Genomic DNA, 21,473 nt, shown 5'->3' on the forward strand with positions numbered 1-21,473 from the left:
TACCGGTTGGGCCAAAAAAGATAGAGATTATCGCCAACGCGGCGCATTGTGAATTCGTGAGTAAGCAGAAAACTTTAGTACTTAACAAGGCTTCTTTTTACCGTCCCAAGCGACAGGAGATATAATTTCTCCGGTGTTTCGCACGATTTCTTCGCGCGCCCGTACAGGCCGCGCAACAGTTGCGCTGATGAAAAAAAAGAAAAAAAGAAGAAACGGACACGGCGACGATTTCGAGTGACGCATTATGCAATCTCTCTGTAACGTTTATTTAACAAAAGTATCCTAGACTATATACAACAACTCGTAATTAGAGGTCGGAAGAAAACTATTACAACACCCTCGATTGGATCTCGCTTAATCATCCGCGTCTAAAATGCGCGCTTTCTCTAAAACAAAAATTAATTAACTCTAAATATGCTACAACAACTATTGAAAACAAACATTGAAAGTATCGTGCGTACTGATTGAAGTAAACTCGAGTGCAAGTGTTCGAAGTTATCTTTGCGCCGCGTCTGCTTTTGCAAACATTTTAGAATTTATAAAAATACCTTCTCTTAATATGTAATTAATTTTTTTTGTATGATACGTTTAATTTTTAATTTCTTAATGCCTGATGAAAATTACTTGTATATTACTATTCATCATGAGATAAAAAGAAATAGAAAATGGAGCAAGAAAAACAATTTCTTATAATTGTTTAAAATAATTTTAAAATTGATTTTATATACGATTTTGCGATTTTGATAGAGACGCCTTGTAACTGAACGGAAAATACGGCAGCTCCAATTATTTACGCTCTACGTAATAATACAGCCTGCGCTCTGGATCCTTTATGAACTTGGCCTGTAATAACGGCTTCTGTTTTTGGCTCAAATCTTCTTCTTCTTCTTCTCCTTCTTCATTTGCCTTATCGTTATTTTGATCTTTCTTGTTTTCGGTTATCCTATGCGATTCAGTTCTTTCGTTGGCTTGATTTTTATTCTGATTTGGTGGAATATTCTGCATTAAGTTGCGTACCGCATAGATCTGAAACCACAAAAACTTTCATGAATAAATGAGTCACATTGGACGTATAATTATACCAACGTGCATTCATATAGTCAGTTTTAATTTACGTCACTGTATACTCAATTTATGAGAAGACATAATTTATAATATCACTTCGGGCGTAAAACACGTTTGACGAATGACTCGCATCGTACACTTTTATATTGTTCTTTATCACAGATTATTGATAAATAACTCTTGATTTAAGGTTTTTAACTTAAAAGTTAAATTTGTAATATATAATATTTTATATTGTACTGCTATTCTGTCTCTTGTGATTCTTATATAATTTTAAATTTTTTATTAAAAAAAAATTACTTTAACCGAAAAAACAAAAGAAGAAGAAATTCGTGCCTTAATCATCGTAATTCTTTGAAATCCAAGACACAGAGGATATTGCATGTCTCGAGCCGTATTCGGTCAGCTGAACCGTCCTGTGGTGCGGTGACAAACTTACTTCTGACGATATTCCAAAGCCACCGTTGCCATTATCATTCTCATTGTTAACAATCCCTTCGTTAGAGCCAAAATCATTTATCTTCTTAACCTCCTCCCTCTTCATCCCAAAACGTCCGACAGCATTACCTCTACTTCCGTCTTGAGGCTTATCCGATATCACCGACTTTTTAATCTCATCCTCATTAGCGAATTTAACTTCATAATTTCCATTCTTATCCTCTTGCTTAATTAATTCTTTTCTATCATTTGAATCTTCATTGTTACCATCCCGCGTATTATTATTCTTTCTGCGTCTGGATTTCATTCTCAATTGCACCGGCCTGCTTTGAGCGGACGTCGGATTAGTCTTCATGGAATCGAAGTTCTTTGCTTCGTCCGGATAAGTGGTCTTCGTAACGATCTTCTCCTTCGAGACTGTCGATCGATGCTCGATCGTTCGTGTTTTCGGAGTCGACGTTTCTACTTGAGAATTGTCGGTTTTGGTCGTTGCAGGCGTAGAAATTGTTTTATCCGCCGCAGTCTTTTCAGAAAAATTTGACCTGCTTGTCTTCTCGTCTTTCTTCAAATATTTTCTTCGAACGGGTGTAAAAGCCGACTTTCTCGGACTAAAATCGATGCTCGCCGAAGGTGTAGTTGACGTCGTCGTCGAAGCATCAGGTTTCCTGCGTCTTTTTTTGAGCTTAGCAATTGACTCGGCAGATGCATTATCGAGGGAAATCGTAGAGTTGTTTCTCGATATTCTTCGACGTTTCTTACGTTGCTCAGTCGTGGAAGGAACTTCCTTCGTTCCATTAGATAACTGACTCGGCTGGCTGCTCGTTACTTCTATCGGCTCGTCCAAACTACTTCTGTTTAATTTCAAATATCCCGCGGCCTCTTCTTCCTTCTTTCCGTCAACATCTTCGCTCCTCAGTTTCTTCGAGTCAAAGCGCGAGTTAGTCGACACGTTCTTGTCAACTCGAGAGACTTTTCTTCGCACATTCTTTCTTCCTGGCGGCTGCGTGATGTCCTCGGGCACGAGCGTCCCTCTGGAGATTCCTCTATCTGAGGAGGGTAATGATTTCCGCGCATACGAAGGAGAGCGACTTTCGATCTCTTTCGAAGTTTTTCCCTCGGGTTTATCGTCTTCCTCTAGAAATTTTTTGATGGATCTGCTGATTTCACGTGCGTTAGAAAACTGTGGCTTTATGTCGCCGGAACTGTATCTGCTGCTGAACTTTGTCAACGGCACTTGCTCGGTGCTGGAGTCTTCGCCGGATTCATCTACATATCTGCGCGAAATACCGTGTCCAACTTTCAACCTTTTGGAAGGAACATTATACCTCTCCCAAGAATAAATGGGTCTTTCATATCTCCTGGATTCCTCCTCGTCCTCGTCGTCGAAAAACCGCGCCCTGTTTTGCCTTCGTTTCCTTCGTTCTCTCGCCAGTCTGTCTCTTCTTTCCCAAGGGTATTCGTATCTGCCGACATCGTACAGCCATTGACGTTTGTCTTCTGGATATTCTTTGTCCAAGTGCCAAGGAAATACGTAAGTTTCGCTCTTTTCCTCGCTCTCCTCGTTGGAATTGTTCTCCTCGCTTCCTTTTTTAATCGCAGACTTGAATCTTGAAAATGGGAATGGTTTGTAGAATGCCGCCTTTTCGTCATTATCGTCGTCTTCAGTCAACGACGGTCGTTTCGGGTATGCAAAAAACGTCTGATCCTTGTTTGAATCTTCCTCCTCCTTTGATAAATGTTCCTCAGAATCGTCATCTTGTGAGAATAAATTTGTCTCCGTCGGGGTTTCAACCTGTTCTTCAATTTTCTCGGAGGAATCGTTATCCCGTGGATTCGCCACATTTCCGAAGTGGTCAGTCTCTTCCTCCTGCTTCTCTTCGCTGTCATCAGATTCATGATGTTTACTCAACGGCGTTGTTGCCTCCTCGGGAAATGCTTCCGCGTATCCCGGTGGATCAGACTTCAGGTACTCTCGCAAATCCAGGACTGCCTTCGTGCTAGGAGAATTTGCTGTCGCCATGGTCGTAGCAACGTTCTCGTCGACCTCTTCGCTAACCTGATACGTGCTAGTCGTACTCTCCTCCGTGTCTTCCTTGAAGAAGCTTTCTTCAGAGTCCGCATCAATGTTCTCAACATTTTCTGGTTCTGAATATTCGTCCTTTTTGTGGTAGATCATTTGTTGTATCGCGGATTCTTCAGCGTGATAAACCTCAGTTGTGCTACTTTCTCTATCGCCTGTTAATGACTTTGCACTTTCGATTCCTGAAGTGCTCTCGGTCGAATTCATTATCGTAGAATTGTTCTGCCGATCATCGACTAGTTTCTTCTTTCTTTCAATGCGATTATAGCGGGGCTCCTTTCGCCTGCTATCCTCATCCGTCTTTGAGCTCGTGGTAAACTTTCCGAATCCTCTCGTGTCCCACTTGGGCTTCGAGTATCTGATTCGATCTCTGATCGTGTAGACAGTTTTCTGAGGTTCACTTCTAACGCCGCTGCTCGTGGAGTTTCTTCGTTTCTTCTTATCATCCATTTTCAGAGTTGTAAACAAGCTTCCATCCAGCGTGCTAATTGGCCTACTCTCTTCGATTTCCAAATCCAATAGTTCGGCCGTTGCATTTGTTTTGTTCATTGCTTTTTCTGTCACTTTTACAATTACATCGTTTCCAACATCGACTTTTACAGATTCTCCATTAATTGTAGTCTTTTTATTCTCACTAATCGTAATTTCAGAGGAATTCTTTTCAGCATCGTCTGTAATACTACGCTTGTTCAACTTGATAGTATGATGATGAGCGATGATGCGAGGAAAAGTCGTGGACCTTAGCAAAGACCCTCTGCTCTTAGCCGGTGGTCTAGGCTTTCTATAACTCTGTCGCTGAATTAAATACTTCGGAGGAGGCAGCAATCCTTTGATCTCCGACGATTTCGTGATTTTCGTGTTATTCGCAACATCGGTAAGATCAATAACTTCCGGCTTCGACGTACTTCTTTCGTTCGAAGAGTTCGACGCAACGTCCACAACTTTTAACATGTTTTCGCTGCCTGCGGTTATTAGAATCGAGGATGGCGGCAAGGTCGTCATCTCGTAGACCTGGTAAGTGTTCTTCATGTTCCTGATGTTACCCATCACGTCTTCATACACCAGATTCTGATAGGACGAGGTTTGAAACTTCGGCACTGACGTAGTGGTGGAAATTTTGGGCCTGTGTTTTCGATTCTTCACTCTGCGCATCATATTGGTCAGCCTCGTGCCGCGCATGCTGTGGAAATACGCGTTCCTTCCTCTTCCGGTTTGCGGGTCATTCTTGTAATTGACGCGTATCGATTCAAGGGTCTCGTACGGACGAATTCTGTTTCGCCACTGGCGACTACTGCGCTCCGGCTTCTTCGAGACCTGAGGCACGACGTAGTCGTCGTTCTCTTCGGGAAGTACCATGATCTTCGAGGCAAACTTCGTGGGATTTAATTCTGTAGGTAGAGTCGGTTCCTCGACCAGTTTTTCGCCAAACAACGGGTTGTCGAGGGGATTCTCATCGAAGTACTTGGCCTTGAAGCAATCCAGTTTGTCACCGAGACCACGAAGACGCGGTAGATTCTGCTGCGGACCTCGTTCGGGATCCGGCTCCTCTTTCTCGGGCAATACCTTGTCCAGATTGGGCTCCACCTCGTCGCACTGCTTATAAGCGTTTCGGGAATCGTAGAACTCCATTCCACGTGATGTCTTCCGCGGTACTGTTTCAGGATCGACGACGTATTTCAACGCGGACACGTTAGGTATATCGTCGTGGTTGTAAAAGGGATACTTTTTCAAATCTATAGCAGCTTCTGTCGTCGTGGAAGGTTTTATGAGCTCGTCTTCCGCGAGCTCGTCGACGTAATCAAAGCTGGGGACTTCAATTTCGATTTTTCCATTTTTCTTCGGTGAAGCTTCGTTATCCTTCTCGTTAAAGCGCACTGCAATCTCCTCATCGATAACATCGCCGCTAATTTTAGGCGACTCGTTTAATAACTCCTCGTGACTCTTTTCGTTTATTTCGTTCTTCAAATTTCTCGTCGACCTTTCACTTCCGATGTCTCTTTTCTTCTTCGCCAATTCTGCAATCTCCGTATCATTCATTCGCACATTCTGCCTCGCCGAATGCATCACTATTTGTCCTTTCTCAATTATCTCTGGAATGCCAATTGTCTTTCTCGCGTCTTCAATATTTTTCCTTTCACCGATGGAGCTACTTTTGTTTCTGGATGTTCCGCTCTCGTCTCCTCTCGGTCTTGCGGGAAATGCTAATTTCATAGCATTTGGAACATCGATCGGCGCATCAATTACTTTCGGACTCGACGACTTTCCTTCCGATCTATCAATTACCCTATCAAACAAACTTTTATTTTGCTGCTCCGATTTATCGTCATTGGTCACACCATTGTTTGTTGCTGCTTTCACATCAATGCCCGCACCGTTACTACTACCGTCGCGAAATTCACTTACGTCGGATCTTTTTCTCCGGGATCGCGTTCTCCAGCTCGCTTCAGGACTCAAAGACAAATGTTTGAACGCGTTATCACGTTTCTTCTGCGGTTTGCCACTGACATGAGAATGACGATTGTCGCTCTTCTTATTGCTACGATAATTTGCGTAAGTGCTCGCCAACGGCAATGGCGGTGGCGACAGTTTTGTTGTCGGAAGTGAATTTTTATGATGAACCGGACGCAGCGGCTGAACGTGGGAAACGGAATTGAAACGGAACGGCAATTTCACGGGTTCGGAACGATGTTGATTTTGCAATGGGCTTCTCCGGTTAGTCTCCCGAGACGATTCACTTTCTGCGGACACGCTTGAACGATTCGTCGGCGAAGGATGATCCGTCAGGAAGATCGAATACGAGGCTTGTTGAATCGGCGGCCTTCTCAGGGTAAAATCTTCTGGAAAACCGATCTTTTTCTCTCTCGGAAAAGACACGGTTTCTTGCTTGTTTTTAATATAACTTAGCATTTTATTGTACTTAGCGTTTAGCTTATCACGAATATTCTTGTACTCATCTTCTTCTTTGGAGGACGACGGTGAAGTCTGTTGACGGAACGATTGTTGAGCGACGGATTTAACGGGTTTCTTTTCACGAGATGATGGCTTCGCTCTCGCCAGAACCTTGTACTTGAGCTTATTTTTAGCAACGACGATGTTACTATTGTCGAGAACAGGACCGAGAAAAGGATTTTCATGGTAATCGGCGATTTGCGCGTAAGCTTCCTGAGTGAAATTAACTGTCATGACGGTCGGAGTGCTACTGGATACCGTAGCGTCGATAAGAGTCGTCGAAGATGAGTATGCTACGTTTTCAGGATTTAACAACGACAAGGGTTGTACACTGGCAAACGCAGATGCAACCGTGGACGTAGTTATTCCGTTGTTGGCGTAACTGACATCGCCGCTTTGTCCGAGCAGATGACGACTGTGCGTTTGAGCGGAGGTCGGGCCGAATTCCACGTGATCGGAGAACAAATTTCGCGGACGGAAGCTGCTCGGATCGAAGAACGTCGGGCGCAAAGTGACGCTCTCCTCCTTCGTCACTAAAAGATACGGACCGTGACCGTCAATGGTGGCAACCGCGATCGGCGTTCGCGCTTCCTGTTGCGGATTCATGGTCGTCGAATTCAACACGAGCGTGGATTCGGTGGTCGATGGACCTTGCCTCGCCTTGAAGTAATCCCAGAAGAGGTCGCGGTAACCAATCGTCGTCGGTTCGTCTTCGACTTGTAGAAACGAAGCTGTCGTATCGAACGGAGAGACGTAGCGTAGGGTCGTCTGATCCACGGAATATATCTGCGAGTTCGGAGAACTTGTCACAAAACCGTAAGGTCTCGCTGGCTTTTCAACGTCGCTTAAGTCGGCTTCTTTAAACGGAAGCACGGTTGTCCTGTAATTCTCGGAATAGAGCTTCTTTTTTTGTTTCAACTTGTGCGATTGCTTAGATTTTTTAGTTACACTGCCGTCTTTTCCATTTTGCAATTTGGATTTTTTCTTCTTTTTCGTCTTGATAAATTTATTCTTGTGCTTTAAATTATCGTGAGACTCCTCCAATTCCGAGCTATCAGTCTTGATATCATTGCGAACTTTCGATTCTTGTTCGTTTTCATATATCTTCGCACTCTTCTCGGCCTCTTCAGCATCTTTCTCTATGTCCTCTTCTAGTTTCTGAATATTATTCTCAGCAACGAATTTGGGATCTGTTTCAGATTCCTCCCAACTGCCCCTGCCGAATTCTATCAAATTACCTCCATCGTCCGTCTCGAACTTCCTATTTTCCTGCAAGTGATCTTGATAGTCTTCCTCATATTCCTTGAATCCATCGGGCTCTAAGTTCTTTTTCTGATCGCTTAACGAGTTTTCTCCCTTTTTCATTCGATCGTGAAGCTTGCGTGCAAATCCTTCGTGAAAATCAGCGTCCCTGATGTGTCCCGCGTGATCGTACGCCGAATCCTCGTAGCCCTCCTCGGTGTAGACCGTGTTGACCTTCGAATTGGTGACAACCTCCCTCAGTCTAGCCGCGTTACGCTTCTCCTCGTTCGTCTCCGCGCTGTCGATCGCCTCTCGCTGCGGCAATCTCTTTACAGTGTGCTTCCCTCGAACCTGAGCGTGCAGCTTCGTCGGCACGAAGTCCAGAGAAATGTTTTTGTCAGGTGGCGGCTTCGCCCAAGTTCCAGGACCCACGTATTTCGGTTGAGTGGGCACGTCTCTGGCCTCTTCGTGTTCCGAATATGGTATCACATGGTCTGGAGGCTCGTCTGGCTTATCCAGCTCTTGCCTGCCGTAGCCGTTATGCTGAAACGGCCGAGCGTATCGATTCAGAACAATCGTTTCCGAAGAATCGAGTATCTCTTCTGCTTCCGCGCTCGTCGAAGTTGGCAAATCGGTTGTGAAATCTTGATAGGTCGACGACGTCGTGGTGTTCAAGGGATGCAACCAGGCGCGATCGGTAATTTTATCACCGTCTGTGGAGCCAATGTCGATCGTAGTGGTGACTATGTGGAGATTCTGACTCGATGATGATGCGATATGGATGCTGACGATTGTTAGAATAAAGATCATAATTGGATTATAGATGTCTCGTTGTTGCTCCATTTCTCTGGACCGTTCTTCCTTTCACAGCACTATCGAGATGAAAAAATATTATTAGACATGTAAGTAACAGTGGCTATAAGAGTAAAAATAAACTTTTCAGTTTAGCACATCTCATCACACAATTATTATTCGAAATATTAATAATAATGTTGAAGCACTTAATATTAAAATTCAAATAATAAAATATGTATTACGAATTTGTATTGCAACACTTGAGAAGAGGAGGGACATGTAATATTAATCGCGAACTGCATCAGTTTAAGAATGAATAGAACGATTAACTATCGAATTCGCTTTTCGAACGTGACAACAAACTGCGACTTCAGACTCTTCACGGGGAGACGGAAGAAGACACTGTTACTCGGTTTTCAGTGAGTGCGTATTCCAGAAACTGCGAACAACAGGTGGCGCTTATCAATTTGCGTTCATCGCGGCGAAGGAGAGAAAATACGCGTATTTATACGTGCGAGCCGCCGATGTGATTTCTAATCATCTTCGATCGAGGTCTTTCGTCAAACTGACCGGCGGTGCGGGCCGCGTGGCCTAATTTATATTTTCCAGCCAGCTGAAAGCCGAGGTAGGGTGAAAAAGCGTTGGAACGACCAGATACCCTGCTCCGCGGAGCGTGCAGATACGATCGTTCAACGATTCTGTCACTCTCGATTGGATTTCGTTCGCCAGTCCGTTTCACCCAGACGCCTCTCTTCTCCGGTTCGCGTATTAGAAACTCCGACGTATAGCTTCCACGGCATCCTAATTACGATACGCTCGTACCGTTAATTTTACGGCGCAATCACGAGCGCCTCGTAAAAGACACGCGAGAGAAGGAGCGCGTCGTTAACCGAACGAAATGCGTCGCTATTATTACATAAAGTGGAAAAACAGGGCGCAAGTGGAAGAGGAGACAGGGATGCATCATGGGAATATATTCGGCGGGACGATCGTACAGCACGGCGCGATTTACTTCGTTCAGTCAACTGTGAACGACTTCGTTTCGCAGGCTGCGCTCCGCTCGTCTCGTCTCGGCGTGGCGATTGTCTCTCCCGCGTCTTTCCGCATTGGGCCGCGAAGCGTGTCGCTGGAGCTGCAGGACTTTCCTCGCTTCGACGAGCCCGTGAGAAAATTACCATAGAATGTAATTTCCATTTCCAGTGCAGCTACGAGCGCGCTTAGATAAGTGAATCTTCTTGCGTGCAGTATTTGTAACTCCGATACCATCTTTGTCTGTACAAAACACTGCGAACCTTTTAATAAAGACCGTTTAGTTTAGACGAATCAGATTACCAAGTGGAACTTTTTTAACAGTACGAATCTTCTAACTTTCGACAATTAATTTAATCTGTAATCATTTTATATTCCGATCATAATTTAATGAAGAAGGTTTCTTTCTGAATGCACAATTAAATTATATTATAACAATTAAGACGCGCCTATTAAGGTGATATTAAAACGGGTGAAGTTTTTTTATGATCTATATTTAGATGTTTTTGGTGTTAAAAGACAGTCGTTAAAATTGTAACTATGAGCATCAATTCGATTGAATTTTATCGCTCGAACCGAGTCGACTGTAAACGGTACTATTTCATCATCAATCTTTAGTCTCGATGGCGCAATATAATACTTTTTACGAACGCGAGAATGTGATTGTATGCCCGTTGTTGTATCATAAAAAGAAGGCGTACGTAACAAGTGTGTATGCATTTAACTATTTTAGTAAGACTGTTTTAGTGCTTCTAAAACACTTTCCTGTCGTTTACGGTATAATATACGTTCTATGGTGTGCTATATATCGTTCCGTTTAATCAAGACTTTTTAAATGGGAAATGCTTTCTATTTTTACTTTTAGATTTTAGAGTCCGAGCAATAAACCTGGACGATTTCAAATTCAAGCGAATAAGAATTTAAATTAAAAAAAAATGAAAATCATCTTTCAATCCTTACAGTGTAAAACTTCATTAAATCATTGTGTCTGTAAAGCTGATGTTTAGTTGCTTGCTAGTTGTTGTTTTTTTGTCAATTACAATTGAAACAACTTCTCGTATGATTATTGGTAGAAATGAAAAAAATTGGAAAAAAATTATTAGAAATTTACATATAACAAAGACTTGTATAATCGTAGACAAACAAGTTTCTTTGAATTTTAGAACGGATTAATAGAAATCAAACCACGACAATAATAAAACAAACTTGATTCTTTCCTGTCTCTTAATGCGCACCTTGTAGAGAAGTCTTTGCAAAACACACAGCCACGAGAAATTTAGCTTTCTCCATTTATCCGAAGATGCGGTTGCGTTATATTAAAATATCTTTTAGATTTTGCATAAAATAAAAATACCGAAGTATTTTTATCCGCGATGTACTATCAAATGTTCATTTATCCTAGCATAATAGCATGTTGTGTAAAAAAGAAGAAGTTTTCGACAATACGTGAAACGTGAAACTGGATTTACAGATCACTGATCAAAGTTACGGTGCGTAAATTGTGACCGTGTAAATTTCATGCTAAGCGATTGGGCATTGCTTGTATCACGAATAAAATTCCAAACACTTTCTCTTGTCTCTTACTGCGTGGAGCACGTTACAAAATTGTATCAGCCTACATCAAATAATTATAAATAGGTATTTATAGTAGATTAAAAACGAACGATCTAAGAATACTTTATTGGTGATACAAAACATAATCATATATTGTAAACTCCTTAAGTATAATTTATAAATAATTCATAGTCAGAGGTAACGATTAATAAATATCAAGATTGAGATAAACGTATTCAAAAGTCCAGAAAGAAAATGAAACGGTCATTGCATCTGCCCATTTTGGCCATAATACTCTAAAACTCTAACGATGTATTTTCACTATTACTATAAAAAAAATTCTTCAAGTAATAGTTGAATAAAAATTTATCGCAGGTTACTACGTCCTCGCGTAAACTAATTAAATGATAAAGAGAAATTAAAATAAAGTACGTATTTAAATTTTCATGACAATAGAAAGCGTCTCGCAGAATGTCTACATATCAAACTAAACGTAGGCTAGTCTTTACTTACAATTTTAATTAAATTATGGATCCTTCTTTTTCTCTTTTGTTTAAGAAAAGATTGAAAAAGGTTTTAACAGCACGTTAACAATGAATATGTTACCGCACGGAATACCGTGTATTCCTTTATACTTTGTCACGATTGTAGATATTAATGTAAGAAGCGCGAATTTTACGAAATACATGATTTGGAATCTTCTTTAAGGTAGGATGTCAGGTACTCCGAAGGAAGAACACTACGATCTAAGATATCATTGGCTTCCACGCGTTATTGTCGTTTTGAACCGATGCCGATTGAGTTGCGGATTGCGGTTCTACGGTAGCGGCCTGCAGCATAGAAGCTTCCGGCTTGAAAAAGTCTATAATTGGATGATAGTTATAGTTGATTCTCCTCTGTGGCTCCTGGTATTCGTCGTCGAAGCCTCCGTTCTGTAATCTCGACGAGGCATCCATTTCCAAGTCGTACGGTTGACTGTATCTAAAAAATTATTCTTGGTAGTTCCAAATATTTCTACTAAATTTTTACAATAAGATTTAAGTTTTTAAAGTTTTATTTTAGTTTTTTAAATAATAATTTAAGCTTCTACAATCCAAATTCCAAAACATTGACATTTCTCATTAAATTTAAATGTCATAATCTGACAAAAATTAATTTTCTACATAAATATTTCTACATAAATATTTTATAAAAATATATAATATTAAATTTTACATTAATTTATATTAGTAAATTTCATCTGTAAAATTAATTTAAGCTTTTAAATGTCTTCATTTTAATTTTCCAAGATTAATTTAAACTTCTAAAATTAGTTTTGAATTTTCAAACAAAGTTTAACATTTCTCCAAGAAATACTAGACATCATAATCTGATTAAACAAAAATTATTTTCTTACAAAGATATTTTGTAAAGAGAAATATTTCTTATTGAAAGAAACTAAACTCTGATAAAAGTAAAAAGCGTTACACGCTACTCACCGGTTGTTGACCGTACTGTTACGAGAAGTTTCTGTGTAATCCTCGTGGGCGGTGGATTCTCGTCTGAAAGGTGGCCTGCTGAGTCGGTTGGGTCTGCTGCTCTTGGATATCAATGGACCTTTGTAGCCCGGTGCTCGCGTGTTGGGCGCGTGCTGTTGCGGCAACTTGTCGTATGGCCGCGGGATCGGCGAGGGTTTTTTCGGCCTTGTTCTAGATAGAGAAAAGCTGGGTCTACTCGTCGGGTTGATCTCCAACACTGAGGGTTTCTTATTGCTGGACACTGAAGGAATCGAGACTGAGTTTGCTTAGGTCGTACAATGTCGCGAATGTCGATAATTCTGAAGTAAAGTACCGTGGCTGGAGTCGTAGTTCAACGTGGGAGTGAACTTGGTAATGTGATTGAGGACGACTGGCTTGTTGAGATCCTGAAAATCGTCCTTCTGATCGTTGATCGTCGCGAAATCCGCGCCCGGGAACGTCTCCTTGGGCTTTATCGGGGGATCCTTTTGATGCGGCGGGAAGATCTCGGAGTAACCGTGCACGTGGCAACTGCAGCAGGTCGGCACTTTAAATATGTCCATGTGGAGTCCCAACTTCTGGTCCCAAGTCAGCAGTCTGTGATAATTGTAGATTTGCACGCAGGAGGAACGATAGTTTTCGGAGATAAATGAGCAGCTCGACTGTAGATTGCTGTGAAAAAACATCAATTGTTAAAAAAAATATTGTTTAATATCGCTAAAAAATGGAGTAGTACATAAAAATAAAATAATATATTATTACAAAAAGCGTGTATCTTTCTCTCTTCAGTAATATATAATACTTATACCGTCACACAAGAGAAAGAGAGAGAAAGAGAAAGAAAGAGAGAGAGGGAGAGAGAAGAAATCATGTAGGTACATATTAACTTTAATTAATTTTAACGATAATCAGCGCTTTATAATTCTTAAATTGCATATTACATTTTACGTAAAACGGCAACGCATACAGTTCTTACACAAGTATTCTTATGACTTTGATCAGTTATCCTTTTTTCGATCGTTTAAAATGAAATATTATGTAACTCGATAATTATAAGGCCCGCAGATAATTACTCTTCCCTCTTTGAATAAAATATCGGTTGGTTATCATACTTACGAGCATTTCTCCAGTCGTATCGTCTGGGTGTGTTCACCTGTATTTATTATATACTTCCATACTCCGGAAGCAGCTCTCGCTAATTGCGGGCGAGCATATTTGACAGTTGACGGACAAGTGAAACCCTCCTCCACGTTGTCGAACGGATTGTCAGATCGTCTGAAAGTATAAAATACGCAACAGGTAAAAATAATTGTCATTAAATTGTGAGAAACTTCAATTCCTTAATTATTTAATCTTTTTAACTTAAATTTTTGCTCGGTTTACCATAATCCAACTTGTTAAAATGTGATACATGTAAAGAAAATAATCTTTTTAATTTTGTTTCTAAATATACGTGCGTATTACTTTTTACTTGTTTAAAGTCAAGACAAATTTAAAAATGAAGTAATACAAAGCCTGACTTAATTTTCAAAAGGTAATTAGAAACACGGATATTTTGTTTACCTTTTAATTTCATTGCTCTCGAATCTGTTCTCATACTTATTCTCCAACGGTAGGGCGCTCGGCAACTTTTCTTCCGCGCTTCCGTCTTGCGCCTTATAATCGGTCAACAATGCGGATACCATTTCCTTATTGGACCTTAAACTTCTTATTATCGCTTCGCTAGAAAGTTAAGGCCGTTATTAATGCTTTTTCGCGAAAGTGAATCGTAGTAATATTTCTTCCAACATGGGAAATTTCTTTTACGCGCATTTCGCTACCCATTTGAAAGACTCGAAATGATGCAGACAGAAGTAATGAAAATTTTAGAGCAAAAATTAGTAGGAAATACTAACAATTGCTCAATTGCTCAATGCACAGCTTCGCAATAAACCAGTTAACGCAAATTACCTATTTACAAAAGATAGCTTGAAAAAAAAATGAAACAGTTTTAAGACCTCTATAATAACGCGCTTTGTCTGAACACTAGTAATTAAAATTTTTTGATCTCGTGCACAGTCAATGCTTCACTTATCTCTACAATTTCGTCACCGTTATTTTAATAACCGCGAGAAGGGGCAGACGCGGAAAGTGAAAATATTGCCGACATGCCAATTAAGACGGGCCGAGAGATTTTAATCTCGGCCGTATGCAAATTGGCCGCGTAACAATGTTCGTCATTAATCCAATGCCGAAACGAAAGTTCAGGGCAGACTCACTGCGGATAATCGTTGGCCTCGAGACACACCGTCTTCGTGAAGAAAGTGCATTCGTTTTCCGTGGGCCTCCTCTTTGGATCGTTCGGCCGTTTAGACGGCCGCATGACGGCCGGCCTCGATAAACCTGCGAAAATCATCAGCGATCTGTCTCGGCCTGTGCCACTTTTATCCGGCGCGGATTTGCGATTGTGCGGTTATTACCGTGGAAAACTGACCTGTGTAAACGTTCCTCCTGTTCGAAAGAGACGGCCTCACGGTCCGCACTGGCTTGACGAACACGGGTCGTCGTCGCTCCTGAGGTCTCACTAGCCGTAGCTCTTGAGCCTGTAATTCGGAAAAATTATTTCTAAAGATTCTTACAAAATTAATATTATCATGTTATTACATTGTTCTCATATTATTAAATTTAAAACATTTTTTAAATCTAAGTTCTCTTCATTTCTTCGCTTCTTCATTTCTTCATTTCCTCATTTCTTCATTTCTTTGCTTCTCCATTTCTTCATTTCTTTGTTTTTTTATTTCTTTGTTTTTTCACTTCTTCATTTCTTCATTTCCTTATTTCCTCATTTCTTCATTTCTTCATTTTTTTACTGACATTGATACATAATAAATATGATAAAATTTATCATATTATTAATTATAATAATGTGTAATAAATTTTTAATTGCACTTTAGCGTGCGAACATTAAATTTACGATATATTCTCGGTAATTAAAAACACCCACAAGTATTGTCCGTGTGCACTGACCTTAATGATCGTTTACCTAAGTATACCTAAGAGGAACGTTGTTCGCACACCGAATGTATCGCGCGTCTAAAGTCGTCGCAGACTTAAAAGTGCTCAAGATACTATCTTCCCTAATTAAATGTAATACGAAATTCTGCACCGCTTAAATAAATAAATGTGTCGTCGTTCGTCGCGGAGGAAAAGACATAATGAAGTGGTTCCACTTAAAATCGGATTTTTATCTCATTCCGATCACTCTCTATAAAGAAGAGGCTTCGCTGTAATACCCGTCGCCTCTTATCTATTCCCACGCAGAATAAATCAACATCCGCCTATATCCGTTCAAGTCGCTCGCTAATTAATGTCCGGAATGGAAAGTCGTTCTCTCGCGCGATATATCTGACGGTGTATAGTAATCGCGACACCACTCACGAGATTCAAGAGATGGTCCTTGCGACGAAGTCGTCGTAATAAAATATGTCGAACACGTGAAAGTACTTGCATAAAAGGCGCTGCTTTAAAGGCCGCCGCTACAAGTGAAACCGTACGATGCGCCCGTTCTAAATCCGAGAAATACCGTAATCTAAGCTGAATGAAGGTTCCACAAACGTTATTTTTTCTTTTTTTTAATTTTACACGTGACATGAGCCTGAGGTAAATTGAAACATCCGGCGGAGCCTACGAGAAGACAACAATTACAAAATTGACATGTGTCGCAAACGTTCATGTGTATGCTGATTTCGCATAATTGGATTTTTAAAACGTATAAAAATTTGTATATAGAATAATCTTTAATTTATTTGAAGTGCGTTAAAAATGATCAATCGTAACGTAAGAATTTTCGATTACAATCAATCTCGTAGTCGAAAGTGAAGAAATGAATGATGCAGAGCGATCTGCATAAAAAGCTCTACATATCATATTTATGTGACGGATACTAATTTAGATATCACCTTGGTAGTTTAGAAATCGCCATAAGCTCGAATTTATTAATGATTGCATGCATAAAAGTCGATATTTATCAGCGCCGCGCCGTGAGAAACTCGTCTGCTAGGGAAAATATACATATTTATATTGAACCGATGGGATAAATCTCGTTGAAATTTACGACAAGTGGACACGTCAAACTCCGACTTTCTACCGTTCTCCGAGACGGTGGGAAAAAGTCGAGGCGATAGATCATTTGCGCGTGATCGCGTAGAGACAATATTATTCTTTTTTTTTATCTGCACGCGGTTTTAAACTCACTTCGGGTAACGCTTCAGGCGTCTCGTCCTCGTCCTCCTCGCTCTCCTCGGAGTCGGAATCGTTGGATATGATCTTCGCTATGTCCATGTTGATCGGTAGCATCAATTCCCTGCTCGCGTTTTCTCTGTTGCTACCGCTGAGAAGAGGCTCGACCTCCTCGAATGACGACGAAATCGTTTCGTTGTTGGATATTCTCGTTGTCGTTGCCAACTTTTGCGACGATATGCTACGTATTATTGGTGTCACCTCGCCAATTTGTTCTTGCTTCTCCGGCGCCTTTATCGCCTAAAAAGAATAAGGAAATTAATCGTTTATCTTCGTAAAACGAATATGATTTTAAAAGACATGCAACTCGTAATTAACATCTTATCAATTAATTTATAGAGTTTTAGATAAAGTAATTTCTAAATGTATCTGACCGTACTATCGTTCGTTTAAATATCAGATGCTTGAATGAGGCTGAGTTAGTCTCATTTGATTTATTTTATTATATATAAACACTCTTAAATACAAGGAAAAAACGATTTTGTTGAATTTAGAAATTTAACCAGATACAAATCTGAAAATAATGTTGAAAAAATTTTATTGAATTAAAATAATTATGTGAGACGCTCAAGCTAACTGCTAGAATGTCTCAAAATTTCTGACTTATCACGCTTCTACATAATTATTTTGATGGTCCAACAAAATTATATTCAAAGTATCCAAGTTTTTTATAAAGTTTTTCCGTGTAGATTAGTTAAAAGATAAAATTGATTAATAACATGGGTTTTGTTCAGCCCAGATATCCCAATATCGATTTATAAATTAATAATCTGCCAAGTTTTATGTACCACGAACTTTCTTTGCATAAGTACTTCTCTATCTTGAGTTTCCTACAATTGGTACTTTATGAAAAATAAAGTCGCGGTATTGGGTAAATGTCATTCAAAAGTTCTTTGTGCTCACTTACGGATGCCACTACTAGGGTTTTGCTCGTTCTGTTCTTGACGTCCTCATCGGCGAGCTTGAGGGACGTCGATATCTTCTCCCGTGCTTTCTCGTCATCGTCGATATTCTCGGTGTTCTTCTTCTCGGCATGGATCGAGGACAGTAGCACGACTGCCTGAAAATGAAACGAAAAGTTGCATTACTGCGCCGCGATATTGCGATAACACAAATTTTATAATTGGGTACCGCGCGAATAATATATTATTAGATAACTTAGTAATTATCACACATATTTAGAAATTAGTAAAACATCATATACAGCGTATTAGTAAATCTTGAAATTACATTATGCGTTATTACGTCGCTGTCTGCCTAATTAATTGTCAGAAGTGTTAAAAGGATGTTATCTAAATCTTATTAATACGGTAAATTATAATTAACAGTTAGGTAGGAAATCGCGGCTGATGCGAGCTGAAATATAAATTTTCATAAGGGAATTAAGTAGCATGTTAATTAAGCAGTGATATCGCTAATTAGTGGGCGTCGCGCGCGAGACGCCGATTTAATTGAATCGCGAGTGAAAACGGCGCGCGTGGTTCAGCGGGGAGACAATAAAATGCAACTTCCGGAAAGAACAATCGTAACGAGCGTGCAAAGCCGCTATACATAGCCGCGAGTGGACTGGCAAGGAAGCGTAAATTACGTTACACGTATCTCTTGTTTGCCAAGAACGTGGACCGACTATCGCGCAAGAGATCTTTCCTCGTCTTCCTTTTTTTTACGAAGGAGGAAGCCTGCCGGAGAAACGTCGGCTGCGCGTTTACGTTCGTTGCACCGGAAGCGCAGTGGCTGCAATGAGCTTTTGCAGAACGCGAGAGATCGCGTCGCGATATTGCGCAACCGTCGAAAAAAAAGGGAGCTCCTTAACATCCCGTCGTATAAAGTATTACTTATGCAGATTTAACGGCTCGGTAAATAAGACTTCACTCGAATATGTAATTCAATATGTAATTCATGTAATTTCGGCCTGGACTTGAATTTAGTGAAAGTAAATATGGTCGTAAGTTTCATTTAAGGCTGGCTCTTGGCAACCCGTAATTGGATGACTTGATGAATTTATTTTCCAATTTAATTATTTTCAACTAAACGAGTTAATTATCATGAGTAAGAGATAATTATGTTGAAAGCCAGCCATTAGCTGTAAACGCTAGATTTATACTCGACGTATTAATGAATGGGAGGCGATATTGTACTTATTGGTGCTCAAGTTTCATCAATGATTAGCAAATTGGATCGTTATTCTTATGATTAACGCTTATTAATTTCTTGTGCCTCGACGATTATTGGAACAAAACCGCTTTATTCGTAAGCGAATATCTCTTCTCGATACTCTACTAAAGGCAACTTAGTTTCGCTAACGTACGATCGAGCTTGGGGCAACAAATGCAGGATGCAACTACACGCGCGCACGTGAGAATGCATTATCCACGATATATCACGCGATGCAGTATGCGCCTCCAACCCTAAGAGAACCCACTTCTCAGCTTAAATGCCTCGACTATTATCTAGTCATTAAAAATGTATTTCTTTTTAATTTGGTGAAATGTGTGAGAGGATAAGTCGAGCGGTGCTTACTGGTTTATAAGCAAATTTATAAAAGTTAGAAATTCTGCGAGTCTTCTCAGCTTTAACGAAGAACAACGCCTCCACAATTAACCAGTCATTAAAAATGTATTTCTTCTCAATTTTGTGAAACGTGTGCAAAAATAGAACGAACAATGCTTATTTATTATACATAAATTTTTGAAAGTTAGAAATGATGCTCATTTAAGATTAGAGAATGAAAGGGAAATGTAAGTTGGAAGAAGGAAAAGGATTTTTCCAATTTTTGTCAAGGTTGAAGTAATTTTTCCTCATTATTAAAATAAACTCATTATTAAAATAACAATACAGAAATATTTAAAAAATTGTATTTAATATTTATATAATTAACGTTATTGTTATAACATTTTCTGTTTCTTTTATTTGATTCTATTATGATTAAAGATCTATTGTGCCTATTATTTTATAATCGACGTAACGACCCAATAATCGTCGAGCAGACGATTTCACTGTGTGTTCAACGGACTCTTCGACAATAAACAAAATTGCGTGACTGCGTTTGAGCATTTCGTGATGTATACTTCGAGCCGATATCCATATTTATCGCGTTGATAAAGAGCATTCGCGAATTCTCGCGCGAGAGCAAACTCGGTGTTTCAGTGTGTATGTGTGTGGATGTGCAAAACATCTATTACTTTTCCTCATTCCAGCGAGCGACTGGATCAAGGTCGCGACAAAGGTTGTTCCACTTTAAATCAGGTAAACGCAGAGAGCATCAAACGGTCAGAAATCCAATAAAACAAGGAACTTCATTCATTTAATCCCAGTAATAAGAAATAACTTTCTTTAAAAGCGCGATTTTTTTTCTCTTAAAAATAACAGCTAATAAAGTCAACAATCTCATCTTTGCAGCTATTGATGACAAATTGATCTCATAATTATTTTTTGTCAATTTGGTTGAAATGTGCTACTTTGAAAAAAATTCTTTTACATGAAAATATTATGAAAGTTTCTCCTCCATTTGGAATAGTTATCGCCATAAGCTTTAAAAATTTCAAAGCTAAAGGGAAGAAATCAACAGCAATTAACCACTAAATTAAAATCGGAACAGCAATAAGAAATTCCAATATTTTCAATCAGCCACAAAAGATAACTTCATCGAGAAGAAAGCTGTCAACTAAAAGAAATTCGTTAATTTGGTTAAATTTTTCAGCTCGATTAAGTTCCTTCGGTTTAAGTATTTAACTATAATTTTGATAAATATTTTTAAATCAATACTTAAACTGAAGAAACTTAATCGAATTGAAAAATTTAGTCAAGTTAATAAATCTTTTTCTCGGTGTACACATCGCCGAAAGAAAACTGAATCTTACCAGCAACGCCCAGTACGACCGTCCTATCCTCATCCTAATAAACCACTAAGACTCATCAACAGTTTCAGTCACAACCGACTTACAATTATGATCTTGTCACTGTCACTTGCACTGCAATTATTTATCAATCTCTCAGCACTATCATGGAGCAATTTCATTAAACACTCAACGAAAGAAATTTTCCTCACAAACACTGCGTGTGCTCGCGGAGCAGCTCGATGACCGACAAGTCAAACTCAAATACGAAGGACCTCCGTTCTGGAAGGATCTCCGTCCGTTCGCCAAATCCACCTGCTGCTAATCTGCTCTTTGAACTGGCGCGAAACATCAGCTCTCTCGTGGTGGTAGGAGACGAAGAGCCTCCCCGCGTGGTCCACGTGGGGATAATGTAGGAACACGGGATCTCCCCCTCGTGCAGCCGTGACCGAGAAAACCAGACCGCCGTCGGGTTGGTGGATAAGCGTGTCGTACCGAAGAGAAGGAAGAAGTCGGCCAGCCGCGAGCTCCTCCTCTCCGTCCGTGCGAGAGAGCGCGGCTTTACTCTCGGTCAATAGATTACACGCAGCATCGCACACTTGTACTACGGTATACAAGGTGTTCCAGGTTCACCGCACTTTCTTCTGTCTACCTAATTATTGTCTCATCAATTAAAAAAAATCTTTCCTAAAGGACGTCGAAGAGATTGCT

At 40.1% G+C, this 21,473-nt stretch overlaps 2 protein-coding genes across 3 annotated transcripts; both read right to left on the minus strand.

The window, feature by feature from the left end:
• Positions 1-245: 245 nt before the first annotated feature.
• LOC120358057 lies at positions 246-9,492 on the minus strand. Its single transcript, XM_039450615.1, has 3 exons — positions 8,812-9,492; positions 1,505-8,646; positions 246-1,026 (listed from the first exon to the last, which is right to left on the minus strand). The coding sequence occupies exons 2-3, from the start codon at positions 8,615-8,617 to the stop codon at positions 787-789; spliced, it is 7,353 nt and encodes a 2,450-aa protein (XP_039306549.1). The 5' UTR covers positions 8,618-8,646; positions 8,812-9,492; the 3' UTR covers positions 246-786.
• A 1,553-nt stretch (positions 9,493-11,045) lies between these two features.
• Positions 11,046-21,177, minus strand: LOC105204067. 2 transcript variants are annotated; one of them, XM_039450616.1, is made up of 10 exons: positions 20,787-21,177; positions 17,834-17,986; positions 16,882-17,166; positions 15,122-15,230; positions 14,907-15,030; positions 14,212-14,370; positions 13,765-13,923; positions 12,983-13,320; positions 12,631-12,925; positions 11,046-12,133 (listed from the first exon to the last, which is right to left on the minus strand). In XM_039450616.1, exons 1-10 carry the CDS (start codon positions 20,817-20,819, stop codon positions 11,899-11,901), a joined length of 1,890 nt encoding a protein of 629 aa, XP_039306550.1. In that variant the 5' UTR covers positions 20,820-21,177; the 3' UTR covers positions 11,046-11,898. The 2 variants fall into 2 exon arrangements, with proteins under 2 accessions (XP_039306550.1, XP_011171396.1); XM_011173094.3 differs by having other exon boundaries at positions 11,899-12,133; positions 12,631-12,910; positions 20,787-21,169.
• Between the last annotated feature and the right edge of the window lie 296 nt (positions 21,178-21,473).

This window comes from Solenopsis invicta, chromosome 6, assembly GCF_016802725.1.
Source record: "Solenopsis invicta isolate M01_SB chromosome 6, UNIL_Sinv_3.0, whole genome shotgun sequence".
In the NCBI taxonomy this organism is placed as follows: Eukaryota; Metazoa; Arthropoda; class Insecta; order Hymenoptera; family Formicidae; genus Solenopsis; species Solenopsis invicta.